This window comes from Patiria miniata, unplaced genomic scaffold, assembly GCF_015706575.1.
Source record: "Patiria miniata isolate m_02_andy unplaced genomic scaffold, ASM1570657v1 HiC_scaffold_16, whole genome shotgun sequence".
NCBI classification, from domain to species: Eukaryota; Metazoa; Echinodermata; class Asteroidea; order Valvatida; family Asterinidae; genus Patiria; species Patiria miniata.
Window position 1 is genome coordinate 10,360,279 of NW_024037054.1, and position 26,230 is coordinate 10,386,508.

At 40.1% G+C, this 26,230-nt stretch overlaps 1 protein-coding gene across 1 annotated transcript in view; it reads right to left on the bottom strand.

Annotated features, from left to right (window-relative positions):
- Nucleotides 1-26,230, bottom strand: part of LOC119722966 (SET domain-containing protein 4-like) — an 87,177-nt gene that overhangs the window by 23,936 nt on the left and 37,011 nt on the right. Inside the window, exon 7 of the mRNA XM_038193396.1 lies at nucleotides 19,132-19,249. Within this exon, the coding sequence (XP_038049324.1) occupies nucleotides 19,132-19,249 (118 nt within the window). The remainder of the gene's footprint in view (nucleotides 1-19,131; nucleotides 19,250-26,230) is intronic.

The window sequence follows — 26,230 nt, forward strand, 5'->3', positions numbered from 1 at the left end:
ATTTATACAAAATGTTTAATCTGCTTTTCAGATAACAGAAAAGAAGAAAAGTCTTACAAAAATGTACAATCTGCTTTTCTGCTTTTCTGATAGCAGAAAAGCAGATGGCCACTTTTCGTCCTCCATATTGGGAGGTTGGTGTACATTTACTGTTGATATGCAAGACAACCGCATCTCGACCTCTAGATTTTGACCAATCAGCGGGCCCTTTCTATATCAGGTCTTTGGTCATTCACCTGTTGCGCGGGATTTGAGTCTGGGTTGTGTCTGTTCCCTGCTGATAGCTTGGTGGAGGAGGTGATATGGATCCATGGCGCGTCGGGCCAGCGCCATGCTTGCTGCCTTGCCTACGGAGCTCAGCTGGTGGGATGCCTGCAAGCACAGGGAGCTGCTCCAATGGTGTAGGTTGTAAGCATCCAGTGATTGTGCGCAGGGTGCAGTTAAGGCTCACATCTACCAGGCTGGTGTGTCTGCTCCTACTCCATGCTGGTGCACAATACTCAGCCGGCGCGTATACAAGTGCCAGGGCAGAGGTGCGGAGTGTTGATGGACTTGCTCCCCATCCTGTGCCCACGAGTTTACGGATGAGAGCACTGCGTGCCATGACCTTGTCTCAGAGTCCGGCAAGATGTTGTCGGTAGGAGAGTGTCCGATCCAGCTTGACACCAAGATATGTGGTTGTTGTCTGGAAGTCCAAGCGCCTCTTGTTGATGTACACATCTAGCTCACGTTTTGCTTCCTTGTTGTTCAGATGGAATGCTGTAGAGACTGTCTTACCCTCACTCAGCTTCAGCCGCCACTGTCTCAGGTATAGGGCCAAGGTGCTCATGTCCTGGCTCAGGGTGCTTTCAATCATCTTCCGCTCTCTGTGTGTTGTCAGGATGGCCAGGTCGTCGGCATATTCGTACTTCTTAGAGATTGTATCAGGGAGGTCATGGATGTACACGTTGAACAGCATTGGAGCCAGGACGGATCCCTGTGGAACACCATTTTTGAGCCGGCGTGGTCTGCTTTGTTGCCCGTCGCTGGTCTTGAGCACGAAGCTGCGGTTTGAGATCAGCTCCACAATAAAGTGTACCATCTGTCTGTCTGGCAGCATCCGTAGAAGTTTTAAAGTCAACCCACGGTGCCATACAGTGTCATACGCGGCGGTCAGGTCTATGAGTACAGCGCCAGCTGTCTCTTTGGCCTCAAAGCAATCCTCGATGTCCTGAGTGAGCAGGGTTACCTGATCCACAGTGGATCGTCCTTTGCGGGGCAGCTGGGGATCAATGATGGGATTGATGCGTCCGTGAATCAGCCTTTCAAGCAGCTTGTATGGACTACACAGGAGTGAAATAGGCCTGTAGTTTTTAGGGTCGTTCCTGGGCTTGTTAGGTTTCGGGAGGGCGATGACAGTTGCCTTGCGCCAGATTTTGGGGATTTTGCATCTTTCCATCGAGGTAGACAAGTACCGACGTAACCACTCAGTTGCAGTATCTCCTGCATGTAAGAGGAACTCTGGGTGGATATCGTCTGGTCCTGGGGCCTTACCCGCCTTCATTGACTTCAGTGCTTCGACCAGTTCTTCTGTGGTGAAGGGGTTGGTAATGTTCACGTCCCCACCATCAACAAGTTCCGTCATTGTTGGATCTGGAGTAACCCCATTCAGTGTGGTGGCAGTTGAAATCCCCAGCGCAGATGCAGGGGTGAGTGACCGCTGGTAGGGATGCTTTGGTCAGGCGTGTTGGGGGTGGCTTATACACGTTAATGATAGTTACATCCTGAGCCTTCACGGCCAGCCATTCCAGTTCGGAGTCATCCGCGGACTGTGCCTCCAGGGACCACTCTGTGTCCTGTCTGACAAAGGTGGCCAGGCCGTGGTGTTTGTTCAAGATGTGTGCAGCTAGTGTGAATTCGGGAATTGTTAGTTCTCCGTCGTTTCACAGTGTGTTTCTTGCAGCAAAATTACAGAGGCTTTGTTGGTATATGCAAGCTGTTCAATGATGGTAAGTTTAGCGGTGGTGAGACCCTCGACGTTCAACTGCAGTATCGCGGCACCCTCGCCTTTGATGACTGCTGCTGCCCGCTCAGGGCCGCGGACCTGGGTTCCCATCCTACGTTTTGTTTGGTTTCGTGTCATCGGCATTGGTCTCCAGAAACAAGTTCAGGATTACAGAGAAGACCACGAGAAGGTTGCCGATATCTCCTCCGTTGCCGATATCTACATGTTTAGACATATCAGACGTTATACAGGAGACTTGGCTCCATGGATAATGGGTGATACTCAGACTACATAAATGTAAGCCGCAATTAATAACAATGCCACTATTGTGTCCAGTACGTGTCTTCTGAATTGAAGAGGTTACAAATATTACTACTTGCAGGTCCGAACAAACTATGTGCACTTTTGTAGGAGTGGCTATTTGTTTTTTACAATATGGAAGCGGCTTAGAATATATGAAAGGCGCAGAAAGGAGGTGGGGGGGAATGTGATGTTGGACCCATGCATACATGTATGTACGTGTACACCGTATATAGTGAAGTCTATGTAATAGACCATGGCAAATGCCATGGTCTAAGATATATTAGCAGTTTCACTGATTAATTTGGCAAGACAACCGCCTCTTGACCTCTAGATTTTGACCAATCAGCAGGCATTTTCTATATCCGGTCTTCGGTCATTCGCCTGTTGCGTGTCATAGACAATGGATAAAAAAACCTGTGTCACCCGCTCTGTATCATGTTGCATGATATGTGCCGGCTGTTGTATTACAAAACACTGCATTCGAATTGACCAATCAAACCATTTAGTCCTAATTTTAGAATGAAATGGCGTCTCAATTTATTAAAGTTGACTCCGATTGACTCCGAAGTACATGTAATTTCAATATAAAACTAGAACGGCGAAGCCGCCATGGCTCGCTGTCCAAGGCAGGAAGGGAGGCTGAAGGTAGGGTTGAGGATGGGTATGATGGAAGGGGATCAGGATTCTTGTTGATATGCCTAGGTGTAGGGTCAGTTTTTAAATGTCAACATAAAAAGTCAACAGATTACCTAATAATACATGGTATATAGGTTAGCCGTCACTGTATTATGGGGGAGTTTTTCATTGTTAGGGTAATTAGGACCCAGTTGTGGATTTGTGCAGCCCCAACAGTGTCTTCTGCTCCCCATACTTGTATTACCATGGGAAAACTCTTGTGTAGTCGCCACAAATGCAGAACAAGAATGGGTATACATGTACATGTACCGGTAGACACAGCACCATCACCACCTCCCCCAAACCTTACCCCATCCCAAAACCTTATCCCATCCCCAACCTGCCCCCTCCCCCTCCCCCACCCTCCCCCACCGGTATACACGCATGTACATGTTATACCAGTATACATGTACATGTAACAATTAAAAACTTTAACATTTCCTTGAATTAAAGTTCCTCAATAAAATCATAAAATTTACTGCAATGATATGAACCTAACTGAAGTTATAGGCCTAGAGATGATACATAACAACTGCATTTAATTTTTGTCCCCAAGTTAACTAGAACCAAAAACTTCAACATTTTTATCTGAACGCGGACGGACGGACGGTCTAGCTGGACGGAATTGTGGGGTGATAGCATTGTGTTCCCATTATCCCTTTTTCTAAAGATTCCCTTCTGGGGTGATGTTTTTCTATTGTGTAAAAAGTGGGGTGATGTGTCCTGAAAGGAACATCACCCCACAAGGGTGGTATGGTCAGAACGCCCGGACAGACGGACGGAAATTGGTATTACATAGGCTCGCATCTGCTTCGCAGCTCGCCAATAAAAGTTAGGCCAAAAAATATATGCAAATGTAGTCGGTCTCTGGTCAGCACGCCACCTACAACAGCGCCCTGTATTGCTGCACCGCCTCAAATGTTCGTACGATGGTTGAAGTTGAACGAATGATAGCAGACCATGGGTACGAAGTTGCTGCCAGCTGATCAACAACAATGGCGGCTAGTCAACTACACACGTATCGACATGATGACATGCGATGTGAGCAATTGTGATTGTGAATTAAGCGTGTCTAAATACATAAAATATGCCACTTATTTCTATGTCCGTTGTTTGGTGGAGACGGTTTGGTATTGTGTCTTGTGACGGCTGTACAATCCAAGCCTGAAAACAATTTATGGTTTTGCTCTTTCAATCGCCTGATCATTTCCCTGTTTTGAAAATAACAAAATAAACGTTCTCAATAACCTCCACGTCACTCTAATGCGCCTGTCTATTGTTTCTCACACCTTTTGAAGTGACAAAATCCCCACCCGTTAAGTTAAGTGACAATCCCCGACCATGCCCCGACTTACATACGTGGGGCGCACTAGTGATTGCCTTTCCATTAGTACGCCAATGTTAACAATGTAATTTGAGTGACCAAAATCGGACCAAAAAGGGAACATTTGATAGGTGCATAACTTGTGTTTACAACAATGGGTTTGCCACCGACAGGCATTGCAGTGCTACCCGTTTATTATTTTCATTGATTTTTTTCCCCAACATTTACATTTATTTTACATAAGCTAATTCATCATCATTGTAATGCAAACTATTTAAAATTTAATTATATTTATTTCTAAACAGGGTTGTGCAATTTCTCTGTCCTGTCTGTCAACCCTTCATTTACCAAGGGGGGGGGGGATGCTGGACACACCCACTCAGACACGTTTGTTTATGGTGTAAATCGAGAATTTTCTTTTGTTTCTTTTCCCTTTTCCTTTGTTTGTACTACTAACTTTTTTGCAGCAGCCCTTTGTACACGTTTTGTAATCGAGGACGACCTTGATTTGGTTCCTGTCCTCGATTCACTTATGATGTTGCACGTGCACCATAAACAAATGCACACACACTAGGTTCGTGTTTTACATAACTCCCGAGGAAAAGCCATTGTCTTTTCGTTTGTCCCTGTAATATAACATTCCTTTGTTTAGAGGTCCACACAGTCAATGCAATGCTTATTACAGCCATGTAAGCCAATGATTGCCAAAATTTACAACAGTCCTACGGTAGCTTCATATTCACAGTTGCATCATTATAAGGGAAACAAACCCTGAAAGTTGCATAAATAGTAGGCCAGCCAAATGTGGAAAGTTCTCTAGAGAATAATTTCAGGGCATTTTTTTGGTATTAGCTGGCATCCATGCTAGATCAATTCCTTGAACCATAACAAACAGGGTGGATGCCATCGTTAATTTTGGTAAATATAAACACGCCAGACTAATTTACTTTACTTAACGACAGTTTTAAATTGATTGGCAAAAGACGAATTTAACATCTGAATGCTGCCATTTGGCAACAGCTTAGACGAATTTGATCTGTAATGAGGAATATTCTTGACACTGTGGGTGTGTTTAAAGGTGGCGACGTGACCGAACTTTGAAATTGAATGGTAAATGACTAAATCGCTTTGGTAAAAGCGTGTGAATTTTTTTCTCAGACGAAATTGAATGTTAGAGTTTGTGAATTTGAATGAAATTTTTTTTTAAAAATAGCTGGTAAAACCTATATTACATGGTAGGAATTAACAATTTATGCAAATTAGGTATATTTGGGTCAAAGTTAAGGGTGGCATGCACCTACATTTTCTTCTCCATTCTTTGACTGACTGATCTGACATGGTTGCCTGCTATTACCCAAAAATGCTGACCAAAGTGTAATATTCCACTTTGGCTGGTCCACTAAAAGACACGGGCTTCCAAACGGGAGAAATTTATTTTCAAAGAATTCGCCAGAGAACATCAACTTGTCTGTGTGCATGTTGTTTCATTCGAAATAAAGTATTACGTAACCTTTAGAAATCAGCCTTCGCAACCACCTGGCTGCTTAAAGGCAAGATGAAAAAAGGAATTTCTTGTTGTTTTGTTTTAACTATATCCGGTTTGTTAGTAAAAACGTCATACGCATGCGCGCACACACAATTACTAGCGCCCATTGGCTAAACACTCAAGTTGAGTTCCGGTTTCATTTGTGCTATGCTACACCATGTGAAGTACACATGATTAAGTTGAGATGACATCACACTAACAACCGGATATGCTTTGGTGGCTTTTTGCAGCGCTCACACAGGGTTATGTAATGAGGAATGTGCATGCCATATCTCCTTTAATTTAGAGGTGCTTCAAGCATTCATTGTTGGTGATGCTGCCACACTGACACTCCTACCTTTGAAGTGGGACGGAAACCAGCAGCATTTTTCTTCCTGCAGTGTTTGATCCTGATCAAATCTCTGTTATGTTAACATAACAATAATGCATCACATTGCTTGTTTTTCTTTAAGTTCAAATATGACGATCCTTAAAAGAATCTGGGTGTCAACACGTCGACATTTTCATTTCTCATCAAAAATACCTTGGATTTTTTTGAGATCCAAGAATTCACTCAAAACAGGAATCGTAAAATTACAATTTATCTTCTTCACACATGATGGAAAACATTGTTTCATGTGTAACAGGGACAGCAAATTTGGTGTCCCCGTTAACGTGATTTACACAAGGGAAAGTTTGAATTCATTTAATTCATAAAGTAACTGGTTCATACCACATACATACTAAAAGGAATTGAGACATTTTGAATGAAATACTTCAGATTATATGGTACATAAAATTACTGGCTTCATGTGAACTGGTGACACCAACCTCTAAATATTGAAATAATCACTATTTTGTGCAGTATATCCATCTGAAATGTCTGAATGTTATACAATAAGTGTAATTTATTAGCTAATGAAATTGATAGAATTTAGAAAATTGGCAAAGAACGCTTACAGTTATATGGCACAAAAAGGTATTTTGCTTCACTGTTAACGGACATTTTTTTTTGGGGGGGGGACACCAGGGTTTCCCCTCTTACACGAGAAAATAGCAACTTATTTGCGCTATATTTCTTAAGCCTTGTCATTGAAAACAGACATAACAGACACAAGTATCTTTACTGCTTTACAATAATATATGAATTTTAGACATTTGTGACGAAAACAAACAGAAATATGGCACAAATAAGTCACCAATTCAAGTGAAACAGAAACGGTGTCCATGTTACACGTGAAACTATGTTTTTTTTGTCATGTCAAAAGAAAATCAAGTCTGAAAATTCAATATTTGTTTAAATTACTCAGATCAAACAGTCCTACAAATTTTAACTGCAAAGGTTAAAGAAAATATTTTGCACCCAAACATGTCACACTTTGGACCCCTTATTGCATCTATGACTTATTTATGGAATGACCCACATACTCTCTTGGAAACATTACCATTTTTATAATAGTTGGACGATACCATTCTCTTCAATGGATGGAGCAAATCTTATTACGGGGACATAATTCTCTCCATAATTCTTTACACAATTTTGGATTAAACGTCAGGTATCAAAACAAATTCCAGTAAAACATTCATCTTTAGTGTAATATTATGTTTGCTTAAACAGGCGTAATTTGTTCAATTTGGGGTTGTTTTGATTTCTTTTCTGACAGAGATCTTTTCTTGTTGGAACATCTCTCTGCGACCCATCCCTCTGCACTTCAGGCTGACACACATTACTGTCGCTCTTGATGTTTGCAAAGGACGGCGAAGCTACTACGAACGAATACAAGGCTTCTTGGACACATTTTGAGAATTAGGTTCCTCGAAGCATGGTCCAAGCAGGAGATCTGAATATTCCTAGTCAGTCCTTTTCGATTCACGCTCTACACTAGTGGAATTTTTTTATGGCAAATTTTTGAAAACTTATTCCAGAGTAAAATTAATACAAATTAAAATGTGATGATAATGTACGGCGAAACAAAATTTAAAAAAGACACAAATATTTAACAAGTATATGAATATATCAATAAATAATATTAAATTAAACTTGTCTTTCGATCAACGTATTTAAATAGATTTTCCTGGCCACTTTCCGAATTTTTCTAATCATTTCCATTATCAGCCATTCAATTTTGAGTGATTTTACACGTGTTCGAATTGGAGTTTCTTTTTCATTTTGGGACATTCAATTCCAATTTTTAGGCACCCAAAATGTTGCTCCGAATGTTCATTTTGGTGCACTCGATATTTTGCAACATTCTTAAATTAAGTCTTTGAAATCTTTTGATGATTGACGCATTCAAATTAGAGAACGTCTGTGTGCTTATAACCATGCTTTTTGTTTCTTTTTCTTTTATGGGCAATAACTTTCATCGTTTGGTCATTCAAAATAATAAGATTTTCTTTATATTTTCCTAATTTCCTTTGAGGTTAATTTTTTTCAAAAACTTGGTGACTGTAAAATGTACATGTATAATGTAAAAAAATGAACTTATATTAAGGGATACAAGATGTAACAAAACAATGAAATGTAACAAAACAATGACAAGGGCTAAGAGCATTTCTTTTTCACTGATGATTTTTTTTTATACTTGTTTAAAACGTTTGAGCAAGGGGCATCTTGACGATTTCTTGACGTGCAAAACATCGAGGCATGTAGGTTTGGCAATGGTTGTATCATTGGGAACACTTCTCGGGGGAATTTCTCTAATGTTTTCTTGGGCTACTTCCATTATTCATGCGTATGTCTGTCTGAACACTTATTTAAAGGTGATGTTTTCAATGTAAACCTTGAATATGCATCTTTGTGTCACAATTAAAGGGAATATACAACATTTGCAAACATCGAAAAATAAAACTACCAAGTTTTTGCGAAATACCTTAACAGGATGTTGGTAAATGACAGTCTAAAGCATCCTGTAAAATTATGGCACCTGTTATACTGTCATTTTCAAGAAAAGTGGTATTTTTGTATCAATTTCCAACGCTGATCGGCCGATCAGCGTTGGAAACAACTGGCTTTTTTTTCAAATACTGGCCCGAATTGACCATTGCACTTGTTTGCAATCGATTACAAACCTATGAACGGGTACGAGCCAGCTAGACTGGTTCCCTGACCTTACAATTCCCCAATGTATGTAAACTGCTCTGTTTCTTCTTATATGGAGTCAGGGAACCAGACTACAGGAAAATGATCGTTTTTCTTGGTTTTTATAGCATTTTCGAACCCAAAACCTCCAAAAAGTCAGTGTAACTATATTTGCTGTATATTTCCAACCCCCCAATTCCATCCATTTCTGAAAATTACAGCAAAAGCAAATGATGTATATTCCCTTTAACTTTATTTTCAAGTTTTATTTTTCCATTTGTAAAAGGAGTTTAAGTGCCTAATCCGTATTTATGCTTAATGCAAATGTCCACATTCACATTAGAAAATTCTTGTACCGTTTACTTTGAGACATTGTACATGCATTGTCTGGGACGTGTTATTGATAATATAATTGTCTGGGACGTCATTGCAGGGCATGTGACGTCATGTGATGAAATTATATTTTAGGAATTATTCTAAGCATTTTGAACAACCTTTAACTGCATGACGCACTCTAAAAAGTGACTGCAAAGGGACCAACAAAACAAACATTTGTAAAATGCGAAAAAGCCCTGTGTTCTGTTTTCAAACAGACAAACAGCTCTCGTTTTCCCTTCTTTTTCCGCCATTCCCCATAGCATTTGTACACGTTTTCATCATGAAAGGCACTTTGGGCACTAAAATCAATCCGATTGACTTCATACTTGGCACACATTTAGAACAGCATCTGAAGATGTGTGCCGAACATTGACGTCAAGATGACGTCATCACGTGACCTATGACGTCACAATATAGGTGCATAATTTGAAGGCCTATATCTCCATAACTACAGGTCTGATTGGGTTGAAACTTGCTACGTACCTAGACCGGAATGTGTTATAGATGAAAATTGAAGTGACGTCACAATGACATCATCACGTGACATGTGACGTCATATTGAAAGAGCATATTTTGAAGGCCTATATCTACATAACTACAGGCCTGATTGGGTTGAAACTTGCTACGTACCTAGACCGGGATGTGTTATAGATGAAAATTGAAGTGACGTCACAATGACGTCATCACGTGACATGTGACGTCATATTGAAAGAGCATATTTTGAAGGCCTATATCTACATAACTACAGGCCTGATTGGCTTGAAACTTGCTACGTACCTAGACCGGGATGTGTTATAGATGAAAATTGAAGTGACGTCATCACGTGACATGTGACGTCATATTGAAAGAGCATATTTTGAAGGCCTATATCTACAGAACTACTGGTCTACTGGCAGAAATAGACCTGCTCAAACAGAGAAAACTTCTGTCCAAGTGAATGGATTCACAATGCACACACGTGTATCGTACTGTTCCTGACGGCTGTCCTAATATGGCCAGTCCAGTTTAGTCCAGTCCCATGGTGCTGCGGTAAGCGTGCGACAATTTCAACTGCACCTGCCCACCAGTCTTGATTTTCTTGCTGGTACTGCAACACAACACCATTTTGCACTCGACAAATCTGGTTTCTAAACGTTTCTTGGAGCAATGAGCCCCAGTTTTCGGAATCCTCAGCACAGAATAAAGTCTGCAGCATTTCCACCGTTATGCAATACAACATATATAAACCTCCATTCTGGCTGGATGACGCATGGAGAGATGAACTAGCAACTGCCACACAATTGCCTGCCCCTTGCATCCAGAAGGAACATACCATGACAAGCCTGGGCTCAAAGATGGTCAGGTTTCTTAGCTTTCAACCGCTGTGACCCAGGTTGAAATTCCTGCTCTAGTTTTTAAGTCTCTAACTGATTTTGTGGGCTTATCCCGAATATCCCTCCAGGATTTTTCTGAGACCTCTTAAACTGTAATTTCTACAGTACAGTATTCCAAAGGCTTTGTCAGCTGCAACGACGTGTGCAACTTTCAGGACATCTGAACGAGTCTTATCAATGCAATTCAAATAGGTAGTTTTCCCGTCTTCCTTTATTGTGTCTGTTTATTATTCTTTATGTTTATTGTGTCTGTTCCAGGGGGTGTTCAATTTTAAGGCCCTTCCCAACTACCCGATATATCTGTTGATCAAATTGGACCCAACTTCATACTGGTACACGCACATTTTTACAGGAATGTCATGAAGCCCCCCCCCCCCCCCATATAGTGTTTAGTTATCGACAGGCGACTATAATTGGAGGTGGGAGTGGGACTCATCACCGAACCACAAATAAGGAATCAATTTGTATAATCAACATGCGCGTAACTCACCGAACTGTTTAATTGGTGCGACAACAGGCTGCCTTGAGACTTCTTTGGAGGAAGTTTCCTCATTCAGTGGTTAGAGATGCAAAGGGGGGATCCATGTACCACTCCACTCTAGTCAGTTGCCACAGGCAGCCAAGACGACAGCTTCTTCAGAATAGCCTGCTGTTGGCAATATATCAGGACTGAGGTGTAGTGATCCGGATCCGGATGGTTCAACTTTGGATTGGGGCTGTCTCACTAGTAAAATCAATTAACCAGCCAAACTCCATGTGACTGTCATGCTAAGTAAACAACAGCTATTAATGACAGTCATAAGCAATGTACATTGCATGGCATTTGGGCCGGTAACCTGATTATATTAAGCAAGGTTTTTTTTTGTGCTTAAGCAAATTTTGTGTCCCTCGGGCCGATTTCACAAAACTCGTCTTATCTTGCGATTCATATTAGGACTTAACATTTGTGTTTGCTGCAATTTTCAGAAATTAATGGATTTGGAGGATTAGTACATGTATGTTATTCAAATGTTGTTAAACCCACTTTTTTATGTTTTGGGCTGGTAGATGCTGGAATAACCAAGAAAAGCAATCATGTTCTTGTAATCTGGTTCCTACGTAAGATGACGTAAGATGAAACGAAGCAATTTATAAACTTTGAGAAATTGTAAGGTCAGAGAATCAGTCTAGCAGGCCTAGTTCCCTCTCACAGGTTGTAATCAATTGCAAAGAAATGCAGAATAACTAAATATGAAAAATTTGGATTTTGGGGGGAAAAAAGCCATTTTTTATCAACGAATACAATTTTTCCAGGAGCCACGATTTTTCCAGGATTTTTCCAGGAGCCACGATTTTACAGGATGCTTTAGACTGTCATAATGTGATAATTTTATCATTTCGGGTTTTCGAAGTTTGCAAATATTGTATCGTCCCTTTAAGACGAGTTCCCCGCTCTAAGATCGATTTCAGCTAAGACCGATTTCACTAATCTTATAGGACTATATATGGAAACATCAATGTTGGATCTCATTGGTTTAAAGTTTTGTTGAAAGTACCTAAAAATGCTAATATCTTAACATTAGCAGTTTTAAATTGTGAAAATTGGTTAAAGCTTTAGAAGTTTTGAAAATAGCCGATTTTCCACACAATTTGGTTAAAAGTCCTAAATTGAACAAATTACCAACTTTGAGTAGTAAAAACAGTAGAATGTCCAAAATAAAGGGAACAATGCAAAAATCGACCCCTGAAAAATTGAAATTGATTCAATTTAGTGCCTTTTTTGGAACCTATAAAAAAAGCACCTTTTTTTCACCTATATAATTATGCGTGTTCACATTTGTCTACTTTATAATGCTCAAAATGTAGCAAAAGAAATATCAAAACGGTACTATGAGCATGAGCAGGATTTCTCCTGTATGTACCCACGAGAGAATCAAGACTGTTGGGTCAAGTTGATTGGATGTTCACTAATGAAGCAAATAGAGATCTAATATGTTGGACAACTTTTGGGTGTCATTATGTTGGAAAGAAATTCCCTGCGTCCGCAGTAAGATTCAACTCACCCTGTATTGTGACATGCCAAAAGAGTTGTGTTGTGATTTATGCACCAATAGAGTAGCTTCTTAGTCTGGAAGCACAAATGGGATTTAAGTAGGCCACTAATGGCCGCGTTGTCTGATTGAACCATAACAACCTCCGTTGATGATGTGTAAAAGCTTTGCAAACTGCTAGGAGATCCAGAACATTGATGTTGGAAACCCAACAAAAGTTGGATCGAGAGGAGGTGAGAGCCCCGACTCAGGTTGCTCTACAATGCCTTAGTTGAATCTTACTGCGGACGCACTTGACAGATGATGTTGAATGTGTCGAAAGTCGTGGCCAGGCCAATGCTGGTGCCGATTGAGCTGACAGGTGTGGTGCGCTCCTGTACAATTGCATATCTATAAGGGGAATCTATCCCCGTTATCAGGTCGATGTTAATCAGAAACCCCAACCTTGTTGATGGTTACTTGAAACGACTGAAGAACCTCTTTTTCGGGCCTGCCTACGACAAACCAATCATCTAGGTAGAGGAATATCATTCGCCCTTCGAAGCATTATCGCCAGGGTCTTGGTTGCTCTGGTGGAGATCCTTGGTGATGTGGATAGACCAAATGGAAGAGTGAGGAATATTCACCATGAGCGAATTACTTTGAAGAAGCCCTGTTCTTCTTAGGTGTAAGGAAGAACGCTGGCATGAAACCTGAAGTTGAAACCTTATGCCGCGACCTCTTGAAGTTGGCTAGCGAAATCTATGTCCGGGAGTTGCTGGCGATTTGGGAGCCACTGTGATTTTTTGGGTAGAACTTTGGTGTCCAAAAGGTGGGCAAGGGTTTTCTAAAACCCTTCTGGACTTATTTAAAAGTAGCTGGAATCCTAGATTGTGACTTTTAGCCTTCAGCCGTTTGACTTTGGCCTTGTCATAGTCTTGAACTGATCCGCAAGCAAGTCAGTGCTCCATAACAGAAGGGCCTTCATGCGAAGAAGATCGTATCCAGTACATTTGAACGTCTTACAGACTGTCGCAAGATTAGAGATCTAGGATAAAGCGTAATCAATCCCCTGGATAATGAAAAGCATTCGCAGCTATTGCAGGGGAAACACTGGAACTAGAATCACATGCAGTATCCATGTATTCCGATAAAAGAAGCACGAATGGAGTTGTTTTGCAGGCCCATGCGAGATGCTGCATCTGTACAGAACAAGAGTTCTGTACAGGATCGGTTAAGGGAGCTTTCTGTGATTGGTTCCCCGTGTCGGTCGTGTCTGTCAAACTTGTCCTTTGCAATGTCTGGGACAACCAAAACTGTTAAAAATGGAACAACGGAAGGGATGACATGTATGCAACTTTTTATGATCTGAAGCTTCAAAGGTTTGGTCATGCATGTAACCCGTAGACCAGAAGCTGTCCCGCACATCATCATAGAAGTGTAGAGGGCAGATGATGACATAAGGCAGACCAAGAGCGACCTGGAACGTTCGGTGATGGACAGAAAAACATTGTGGAAGTGTGTAAGGTAAGATGGAGGAGACTGGTAAACTCATCAAAGTGCCCCAACGGCCTCCCAGCTACGGTAGTGACCTGAGCTGGACTGATTGCTTTAAGACGGATAGAGTGAGGTTGACATCCAAGTCCGAGCCTTGTAATGAATCCAACAGGTGAATGGACATAGCCCAGCTCAATTATCAGTCTGATTCCCATCTTTGGACTAAAGTTGAGGGAGAATTTGACCTTGTTATAGTGCCAACACCGCCAACTGAGCAAACAAAGTTTGAAAAACCATTCAGCAGTAATTCCGATGTATCTCCTGTCGTGATTTTGCTATATGTGTGCGGTTCCATGGCTGGTCGAAGGTCAGTGATGTACTTGACACTGTCGCCCATTGAAGTGCTAGAATAATGGCGACACGGAATTCATGGGCTCAGCGCCTTTTATTCTTCGGTTGGGATCGATTTTTCAATCCATGCCATCAATTCAGATATTCCGTAAGGAACGTCTCAAAGAATTCGGATTCTTTGGGCGTATACTAGGCTTTGGCGAATCCAGCATGTTTGGAATCGATTCCGATTCCGTCTGGGAATCGCGATTCCATTTGGAATGGATTCCATAATTTTTGCAAAAAAATAATATCCAAAAAACAATCAAACAAGAAAAAATCAAACAGAATAAAAAAATCAGAAAAACCAAACAAAACAAACAAAAACATTACAATAAAAACCACAAAAAGCAAGGTCATTATGGGTGTAATTGCTCTCTTATAGTCATTTAAATACAAAATGAAAGTCACGTTTTGGGCAGGGAACACAATAAAATAAATGTTTTTTAATTTGTTCGCCTTGCGGGAAACACGCAAGATCAATATCAGAGCTCACCTAAGTTCAGCGCTATCAACCAAAACAGTTGAAAATAGTGTGGAAAGCACCCTAAAAACCGGCATTTTCTATCGAAATGGTCGCTAAACATACATTGTAATATGGTTGTTTTCTCTGAGTTCCATATTTTTTTATGAATGATCAACATTTTATTTGGCAGTGTAATAATCGTACCTACCGATAGAACTTCTCCATGTGATTTCATTTTTGATGGTTACGTAACCACGGCATGGATCGCTGGTTAACGATTTACCACTACATTAGCGATTGTTTGGCAAGTACCAGCCACTTCATGCCATTCACAAAAACACAATTTTCTACTACGCAGTTCTCATTCGCGTACGGACCCTGGAAACATTTGATGTCGATGCAAATTTTGGACTTTTGGATGTAGCTTCAGAAGTTGGGACATTGCCAATGAATCCCTATACATACATGTACCTACGAAATTTACAGGAATATTCTAATTTATTTTTCCCGCTCTTTTGCTAATCCACCAGTCCGATTATTTTACAAGATTGTTTCAGTCATAGCATCATTCGTGAATTGCGATCGCACAAACAAAATGTACAAAATCAAACCACGCCCCTTGCGGCACGATGTGCACATAAAAACATCATGTGATGGGGTCGTGGAAATAGGAAAATGAGACCAACTTGCCAATCAAATGACAGTATACACGGGCCCTCAGCACGTGCTCATCTACAAAGGGAATTCCCCGAGATTAGAAATACAGCTTGATTGTCAAAACACGTGACAGCTCCACAGTACCTGGGCACCCAAGATTTTCCCCTCGCTTACGCTCGTCTGGTGATTGATTCACAGCAGTTTTTAGGTATGAAATGCTTTTATAGGAATGATTTTTCACCTCGTGTGCATGTGGAACTTTGCAGTTCATATTTCCAATATATAATCCAGGGATTTTTTTTCGAAAATAGCCCGCGATTTATTGCCACTTGCCGGTTGTTTCAGAACAACGTTAGTGCAGGACTGTATTGGTTTTTGATGGGGAAGGACAAAATCATTCGAGACAAACTCATTTTTGTTATGGATTTTACAAAACCTATTCAAATTTTCGGGAGCTGCATACCGTTTCCAGTCACTGTGAAAAATTCCTGTGATGACAGGAAACCTAATTTGCACAGACAAATGAAATGTTTACGTCAAAGGAAAAAATATCATTTCGTGAGAAAATGTGTGGCGGCAGGCAGGCGCAGCCACGTTGACAAAAATGTCATTCCAGCACGGCGCCGGCTGCCTTTAAGCTTTGTATTACACAAATAAAATTGCTCACTTTGTGATATTTAATATGCCGTGGAGCTTAAAGCTTTTTGTTAGAGGACGGCTTAATAACAGAGTTGTGCTATCAGTTTGTCTTTGATGCACTGCATACGTTTAAAACTGTAAAGGGTCCGTTTTGTTAAAGAATCATATTTTCTCTGAAGGCGCGTTTGAGTTGGCTGCGATGGTCTGGAATCGACGCTCGGGGAACTGGAATCGGCTACATCAGAGAATTGATTCCTCAAAAGGTGGAATCGCGATTCCGATTCTGATCTATTCGATTCCGGCTTTGATTCGCCCAAGCCTAAGGTATACATTGTTTAAATTCTATTTATCTAGGGTGTATGCATTTACGCATCAATGCATAGTTATATGTAACATCATCAGTAAGCATTATTTGCAGCAACAACTTGACCAATCAAGGTAATCAAACTTAGAAGACTCTTTCATTTTTGTCAGCAGGTACTGAAGGGAGGATAACAATCTGCAAAACCTTTAATTATCAAACCTTAACTTGCGCTAATTGAAGCAAACCTTTTTAGTACTGATGTTCAGATCAGTACTATAAAGTCTAAAGTGAACTAATTTTTGTGACTTCAGATATGGTTGTGGTTTATAACCTGTCAAGGATGTTGAGATCCACTGATAATTAATTTCCTCAAACACTGTGTCGTGATTGGCTCCTACCCAAATAAATAGATTAGCTCCATAGACAGGGTAAATCAACCGAGTCAGGGTTTCTGAACTGGCATGAAAAAAAAAATTGTACATATTTACAATTAGAGGTGCAAGGGGTTAATTAGGGAACGAAATGGACACACAATCATAACATCACCAATACCATATCGCCATAACATTATTACATTAAAAAATCGTAAATGTTACGTGCACATTTTACAGGAATGTCGTTAAAATGATTTCTCAGACCATGTTGGCATAACATCATCACATGATTATTCAGGCTTGCCTGATTTTACATTGTAAATCTTTTGTAATTTGTTGAATTTTGCTATGTATTGGAGTACAATGTTATAGTCTTGGGGATTTGCATGCGTGCGTGACGTAGCATCTACTGCGGTTTTCCCAAGCCACACTTTTAAGCGTGGCCGAAGCAATTGACGACCTATATTAAATGCACACCCCTTGGTCACCGATTGAAAATTACCAGTAAACTTAATTGCTATAATGATATAATCAGAATTCATCATTCACTGATGACTGCAAACTAATTTAAACTGTTGTAAACAAGACACTGTCATAAGAGACAAATGTTCATTCCAGTTCATGTAAATAAATTGTTCAAATGAATCCAGAAGACGTAGTTGTAAAGCTACGAAGGCTTTTGTAAACTTTTTATTTTGATGTCATGTAAATGACACCTTATATTTTCCATGTGTTTTTGTCTGAATAACAACGATTGCCCACCACTAATAATCTAGTCAATGTACTGAAAATAATACTTTATTACGTCTATTAATCCTAACAAACAAAATCATAATATACTTATTAAAATCAATATTCAATTTTCTTTGTTATTTACAATAAGGGAATAAATGTGTGCTCCGGAGGTTTTTATCACTCGTTTAATACCGCTTAGAGTCTGGGTGCTGATAATTACCCGAGCCGGAGGCGAGGGTAATTATCAGCACCCAGACTCTAAGCAGTATTAAACAGAGTGATAAATACCGACCGAGCACATATTTATTCCCATTCATAAATACCTTATCCGTAAAAAAATATCAAATAATTCGTTCAAAAAATCCCGATTTTGTTCAACAAGTTCACTTCATGCTTTTTTAAACATCCCTCTAGCAAAATAATGGAGTGTTCAGCTGGCGAGTAAGATGTAAACAACCCTTTTATGGAGATTGACGCGCGCGTAACATGTTCTGCGCGATGTCACGCAGAACGCACCTGGGGCGTTGCGTTTTGAATTTAGAACTATAAAATTCTGACTCGCTTGTAGTGTTGCGCATGCCTACGTGAGGATTGTGAACGTTCAACCAATGAAACGGTAAGAGGCACTGGATTTTTAGGAGTCCACATTTTATTGTGACACTGGACAAGTGTTTAAGACCAGCTAGCCATGTCTTTATCATCCGTTTAATACCGGCCACGTGACGGGCTCTCGACCAATAGGAATAGCTAAACTGTCTGAGGTATTTATGAATATTTGTTAATAGCTTGGTCTCACATGGAAGGATTACGTTCCCTCCCTTTAATTGTTGTCTTTCCTTGACTCAATTCCTTCAGGAGGGTAATAAAGTAACAAATGTTGGTTTCTTGCTTGACTCGTTAACACGTTTTCAGTAACCAACTTAAAATCTCAAGGTGCGGTCAATGCAATCTCACAATCACTCCATATAATCTCAACCAAACTTCACTTCTGTAAAGCTCATTTAATTTGGGGATTTTATTTGCTAGCAATGAAATACAAATACTGCAGCTGATTTCACGGAATACCATGTGTATTGTTTATGCTACACATGATAACAGATTTGATGACATCTGTTTCAGTCAGGGGTAAAATAGCAATTCATATACATTGCAAAACAATAATAGTAAAACAGTCCATTCAGTTGGTGCACCATAACTTACGCCACCCAAAATGACTGCATAAGTTAAGCAAGAATTTATTGCCCAAAATGACTGCATAAGTTACGCAAGAATTTGTTGCATCAGTCGCAGACTTAGGCACTGAGCAATAGGAATGTTGTGCATCTACCACAATGAAATGTGGCGTAAAGGGACGTTATGCCATTGTGTGGTCCCGTGAAATCAGCTGTTGGACTTGCACATTTCATCAGTGATTACCTTCCGGGATCAGTCTCTTTAAGGTAAATTCAAGCATATTTTTTTTCTCTTGCCGGAGATCATGAATCATTGAGAGGTGCTTATTTCCCATAGCTGTTGGAAATGTGTCCAAAATATTCTGTAACATAAAAAGCAAGAACACAGCCCAACATCATCATCAAAAAATATTGAACAAATAGTTAAATGCAATTCTTCTTTAGTCTGACTGAACTTGATTACAATTTTTAAATGATGTTACAATGAAGTCAATAAAATCTAACAAGAGCGATGTGAATGTTGTGCATCAACTCGAATTCTGTTTTAGAGAGAGTACCAAGTCTAAAGAATAGCTAATCATTACAGAATGGGAGACTAAATAAAGGCAAAAGACCTACATTACAAACACAATGTCGTGAAGGTTGGTATCTAGAAATTTCTATGCAAAACCCTACACCTGGGGTTTGTGTAGAAAATATCAGACGGTTATTTATCACTCCCCATCACGCTCAGTTAAATTCGGCAGCGACCGCAAGCCCCATTTTAAAGAATAAGTTAAGACAGGATCAAGGTACCAACTTTTACGACAACGCGCTAGTAATGTAAAAATGTGGTCAGGGCAGAAAGTACAAAAAATTGACCGCTTTGGTACAAATATGTCATAACCATGTCAAGTTTCATCAAATATATGCAAATCTGATCTAAAAATAATGAGAATTGCATGTTCAAAATGAAATTTTGTGAAAAGTAGGTCACCATGACCTTTAATATGTTACCGTGACCTTTGACCCAATTTTTGGAATAATGTATCCTTAAGAAAATCATCGAAATGAAAACGACTTGATAGAGAGATTGTCTTCGTCTATCAGAATTCACAATTTTAAAAAAAAATTGGGTCTTCCAACTATTTTTTGTACAGTTGGTAGGTTACAAATGAGTCAACATTAAAAATCCACCTATCACAACTTACTCTTCTGTTTCAAACGTTACTAAAATCTAAAACTAAAATGGAAAACAAAATGTGGCACGCTGAACAAAAAAGCGGAAATCCGCTAAATAGCAGGGATTTCACACCCCTGATTATATAAATATCACACTGTTGTTGCAATGGATAGACTAATCAGGATCGAGGAGTCAAGGTTGCTTAAAGATTATACTCAATATCGCAATCAAAAATACTTTAAGGGCCTGTCACATTATATGCGCTCTCATAGGAGACCTGACGGTGACCAATTTTTTTTTCATAAGTTTAAAAATCGCAGCAAGGACGCAAGAAAACAACAATTTCCTGTCTCAAAGAAGCTCAAGCTACGCGCATACTGTGCTCTTCCCGCGCTTACGATGCGCTCAACTCGCTCTCTATGCGCCCCTGTCAAGCTCAATTACTCGATCTAGTCGCTGCCGCTGCGCTGTCACTGCGCCCGCACTACGCTCTGCTCGCTGTTGATACGTCCTAGTAGCTCTCGTCGCGCTCTCTGTACAACCAAAATACGCTCATGTGACGTCACTTGCGCTGTATAAATACCACGACCAAACGGTCAATACATAGTCCAGTTTCAAAAATTATCCAACAAGTTCATCGCAGTCGAGTTACTTTCTCATGGAGACTAAATCGACTGCCTTGCACCTAAGCTGCCTCAATGCCACTTCAATGTCGCACGATTCACGCTCGCACAGCGCCCGAGTTGCGTCATTAGGGCGCCCTGGCCAGAGCGCAGAGGTGTTGCGATTGTTTTGAGCATGTTCAAAGACCTTTGCGCTCATCGAAGACCATTAAGACCCTCTGGCGCCCATCTGGCGACCTATGTAGTTGTCGCTGCGATTTAGTAGTTGTTGTTGCGCCCCAGCTATTTTTCAAGGATGCAGTGAGAGCGCATATAAGATCGCAGACAGTGTGACAGGGCCTTTACTCATTCAAGACTGCATTCGCCGCGCTTCTTGAAATTTAATGACTCTCACAGACTTTGAAGTTTGTTCCTTCGAAATGAATTTCACCTGGATGTGAGTCCGCTGTACTGAGTGCGGGTACAAAGCATGGAGCTGTTGCAAACCCCGAACAGTCACTGCTGATGTACTCTTAAGGAATTCTCCGCACTGTTGCACTTCACTCATCTCATCAAACTGTATTCCTGGAATATTCACCTTAGCCTAAAAATACAACTGCTGAGCATTCAAGATTTGGTCTTCATAGGGTCTCTGAACTTGTTAGCACAACTCAGAGTCCACAAATTCTCATGAGACAGTTTTCTTGAAATCAGATGGTAGAGTTTTGCTTTTTCTGGCTTTGTACTTTATGGGTCATTCCACCGGGTTGGGACACAATGCATAGCTGCCAACATTTCAAAATCCCAATTAGTAATCAACCCGCGCGGTCATTTTCAACTGCTCCTTTTATCAAAAGCTTTACCAACATCGAGTACAGGTACATGGTTTACATGTACACATACATGTGCATACCCTTCTTCTTGTGAATAATAATGTAATGTAGGCCAAAAGATAATTTAATTTTTTTTTTTTTTTTTTTTTTTTTTAAATTAATTAATTTTTTTTAATGTCTGTATTTGTTTGTTGGAGTCAAATAAATAATAACAATAATAAAATATGCGTATATTTTTTTGGAGATGCATGCTATCGATGTGGAGTTTCGAGTTCGTATCAATGTTTTTTTACACACAATGATTTAGGGCCACCGTCATGACCGTATGCAATAGAAATATCCCGCCAACATACCTTGCAAACGCATGCTGATTTATCTTTTCTGGACGTTGTGACAAACTCAAACTGTAAAACCAATTATTCCAACCATACTCTTATTAAATTCCATGATTAAATTGTTGCACTGATGGGTCTCAACCCGGCAAAAAGCGACCAAATGTGCTCACGATCGTCACTGAAAAGTACTCACATACAGTACACACAACCACACATCCACGAGATGCACACAAATGACACACCATTGAAAAATAGTTTTAGTCTGGCCCTCAAGTACTCCACTGCGCACACTGCATTGATGTCTATCAGGTGCTTGACTGCATTCTTATTAGACTTGTCACCAGTCCATCCATTATCGCGACATTTCGCCAGAAGTTTTCGGTCAAAAACGATACTTTACAAGTATTTTTTTTTTCATTAGGTAGAAAATGGGAAATTCGTAATGTTTTAGTGGCAAATCGTATTTTCGTAATTTAACAAACAATTCGTAATAATTACGAAAAATTAGTAACAGTTGGCAGCTATGACAATGTGTGACATATGACCATATTATGAAAAGTATGAATGCCTTGCTTGTAGTTGCTCTACATAATATTGGTTGTTGGGTGTTCCACTGGTGCAGAAAGTTTCAAATCATTTGAATGTATATTGCCAAAAATATGAGCAAAAATGTCATTCAGATGTAACATTGACACTGTGTCCATGTTACATCCAAATATTTTATTTGTACCAATTTTTTTTAAATTTCTGTAAAACTTTACCCGAATTCACTTTATGTACTTATTACACTACATGCAACACACTAAGAAAAGCTTTTGTTATGGTAGTCAGGTATCAAATGGAGCAGAAATGATAGCTTGGTTGTGGATGTAACATGGACACCGTGTCCAACCCCAAATGTCACACTTCCATTGGGTGATTTGGACACTGTTACGTCAACATTAAGGTATCGTTTCTGTTACATTTGAACCCTGACAATACCAAAACAAAAGTTTTTCTTGGTGCATTAGGTGTCCTGTTATATATATGCAATGTCAGTTTGGGTAATATTTTACATATATGTGTAAAAAACGGCAAACAAAGAATATTTGGATGTAACAATGACACAGTGTCCATGTTACGTCCGAATAATACATTTTTGCTCATATTTTTTTCAAAGTACATTCAAATGATTTCAAACTTTCTCAAGTATTGAAACACCCTAAGACAAATATTATGTTGCGCAATTGTTTAGAATGCATTGATACTTTTAAGAATATGACCAAATATATAGATGTAACATGCACTGTGTCCCAACCCGGTGGAATGACCCTTATACATTGGTACTTTAGAGGGGCCTTGTAACCGAGCGGTAAGAGCGTGGAGCTACGGAGTGTAAGGTTGGCAGTTCGAATCCCATTTGGACCAAAAACTGGAAAACTCTCTCTGACGACCCAAGAGTAAAATGGGTACCTGATTCGTTCAGGGAAGGTAAGACGGGGAGAGGAGAGGACTGGGCACCGCCACTCATATGCCGCGCCCAAGACACAGTGGACCTGTAACATCCCACTGCCCCTACAACCAGTATTGGCTATGGGACCTTTACCTTTACCTTACTTCATACATGTACAAATCTAGATTAAGTTCAGTAACTTCTGAAACAGAAGAGTAGTTGTGTTGGTGGATTTCTAATGTAAAGTCTACAAGAAATAGTCATAAAGTCAAGTCACGTACGTACATTATTTTTTTTTCAACACGCACGATGCCTGTACGGCATGGATTATGGCAGCCTTGTTTTTCGCCCTCAAAAACCTGTACATGTATCTTCGGTTGTAAAGGGACGCAAGAGGTACGTACATTTAATACAAATCATTGCTAAATAATGTGACGCTGAAACCTCATGTTTGAAAGGATTGATTCTTCAAAAACATAGCTTTCAACATTTTAAAGATGGCGTCGCACCTTAAATCACATCGACTGCAGCCCTAATTACATGTAAATTGTGTCAGCGGTTTGTCTCCAACTCTCCGTGACATAATTAAGGGAGTCTGTGTGGTTTTCTCCACCACTGTTTTGACAAGCCAAAGTGAATGTCCCACGCCTTCACTCGATTGAATTCCTATACATAGGAATTCAATCGCTACATGTAGCGATTCTTGGCTCTGGGTTTTGTGCACAGAGATTAGGTAATTTAATCTAGATCCGATTCTTGTGGAGCCGGAACCGAGCATACCCGGTTCTTGAAAAGATTGGACTCGCGGTTCCGGTTCCCATATTGGAACCGGTTAGAACCAGGGAACCTGGGGTACTTTGCAACACTACAAGCCTATAGTCAAAAATCACCCAAAATCAATGATTTTCTGATCCCAACAATTAAAGATGAACCCCACTCATTTTCCGGGTCGATAATAACATTCAGTGGAAAAGCATGCAACACAATGCTCCACATTGAACAGAAAATTATTTCTTATCTTAAAAGAACAGATGAATCTAAAATCCGCGATTAAGTACAAACTAAAGGTGTATTGTAGCTACTCTCTTAAATCAAATTAGGTTTTGCCCTTCACCGACGTTTAAACACTGTATACTCAGTGTGTTACCTCCCGAGTAAAAGTTGGAAAAAAAGATGACATAAAACTGATCTAACACACTCAATCAAAACATCGACAAGTACCTGAAAAAAATGGGGAGGACTGCCAAGAAAATAAGCACCTCTCAAGTACTACCAATTCCCTCCTCCATTCCAACTCTGGGTTAGGGATTTAATCACTCACGTTCTTGTACATAGAATGTCATGTCCTGCTCATGACTCCACAAGAATCAAAGGAGACAGTATGGTTAACAAATGTCTAGACTCCAAACTACACCACAAATCATCCCGGTCTGGAAAATGTTCCATTACTGCCTATTCAGAAAGCGTACTTCAATTAATTCTGAAAGAAATACCGGCCACAGACAATAGCCAGGGAAAACGTCTGCACAAACTCAAAAAAGTCATCAAATCATCCGTAGCAAAGGAAATTGCTTATACATGTACATGGGATCTAAAAATCAAATACCTTGCTAAACAAGGCCATCTTGTTGCCCCAAGGAGCGTGTTTACCATCGAGATCGGCAAAAAGTTTGCGATAAGAGCAACTACCAATATTTAGCACTAAACATAATTCTGACTGAAAAGCCAATTTCATAAGCTACTTTTAGATGAACAAGTCAGGTGTGTTTACAAACACAAATGCCCCGCAACCGTGACTGCTCCCATGACATAACACCGCTCTTTTAACATCAACTTATGTACATTGGTCACATGGAACTTTCATTGACAGCATTAGTGTCTTCTGTAGGTTTTATATGAATTAATCCCTAATCCCTTTGATCTCAGAATAAATACAAGATTTCTATTGTTTTAGCCACTGTGACCTTGACCATTGACCTATCAACCCCCAATGCAATAGGCCTATTTGGATTACCAAGAACGATCCACAAACCAAATTTGAAGTTCACATGTAAAGTATTTCTCAAGTTATCGCACTGACAAAATTCCTTTTGTTTTAGCCACTGTGACCTTGACCCTTGACCTTTTGGCCCCAAATGCAATAGGCTTCTTAGGATTACCAAGAACAATACACAAACCAAATTTGAAGTTCATATGTTAAGTATTTCTAACGTTATCGCGCTGACAACATTTCTATTGTTTCAGCCACTGTGACGTTGACCCTTGACCTTTCGGCCCCAAATGCAATAGGCTTCTTAGGATTACCAAGAACAATACACAAACCAAATTTGAAGTTCATATGTAAAGTATTTCTCAAGTTATCGCGCTGACATAAATTTCTATTGTTTCAGCCACTGTGACCTTGACCCTTGACCTTTCGGCCCCAAATGCAAAAGTGTTCTTAGGATTACCAAGAACAATACACAAACCAAATTTTAAGTTCATATGTTAAGTATTTCTCAAGTTATCGCACTGACAAGATTCGTCCGGACACACACACACACCCACACCCACACTTGTTTCACATGACTAGTGTGGACTTTCCATTGCTTTCGTGTAGTTAAGAAAAACCAGTGAAAAAACTCATTTTTCTCAAACTGTGAAAACTCTTTCAACCCAATTTTTTTTCTATGATTCCCTTTAGTGTTTCTCTTCATTCTGCTACGGATAAACCTAACCCAAAAATGCCTCTAAACCTGTTTTCCAGAAATGGGGAAACACTGTGTGGACGTGGGCAAGTCCACACAACGTCGGTGCTACCTACATTATGTGGACGTCTTTTGTTCGGAAGTCCACACTGCGTATGTAAGACAAGCTCACCCCCCCCCACACACACACACACACACAGACTTGTTTCACATACCTAGTGTGGACTTTCCTTTCTTTTCGTGTAGTTAAGGAACACCAGTGGAAAAACTCATTTTTCTCAAACTGTGAAAA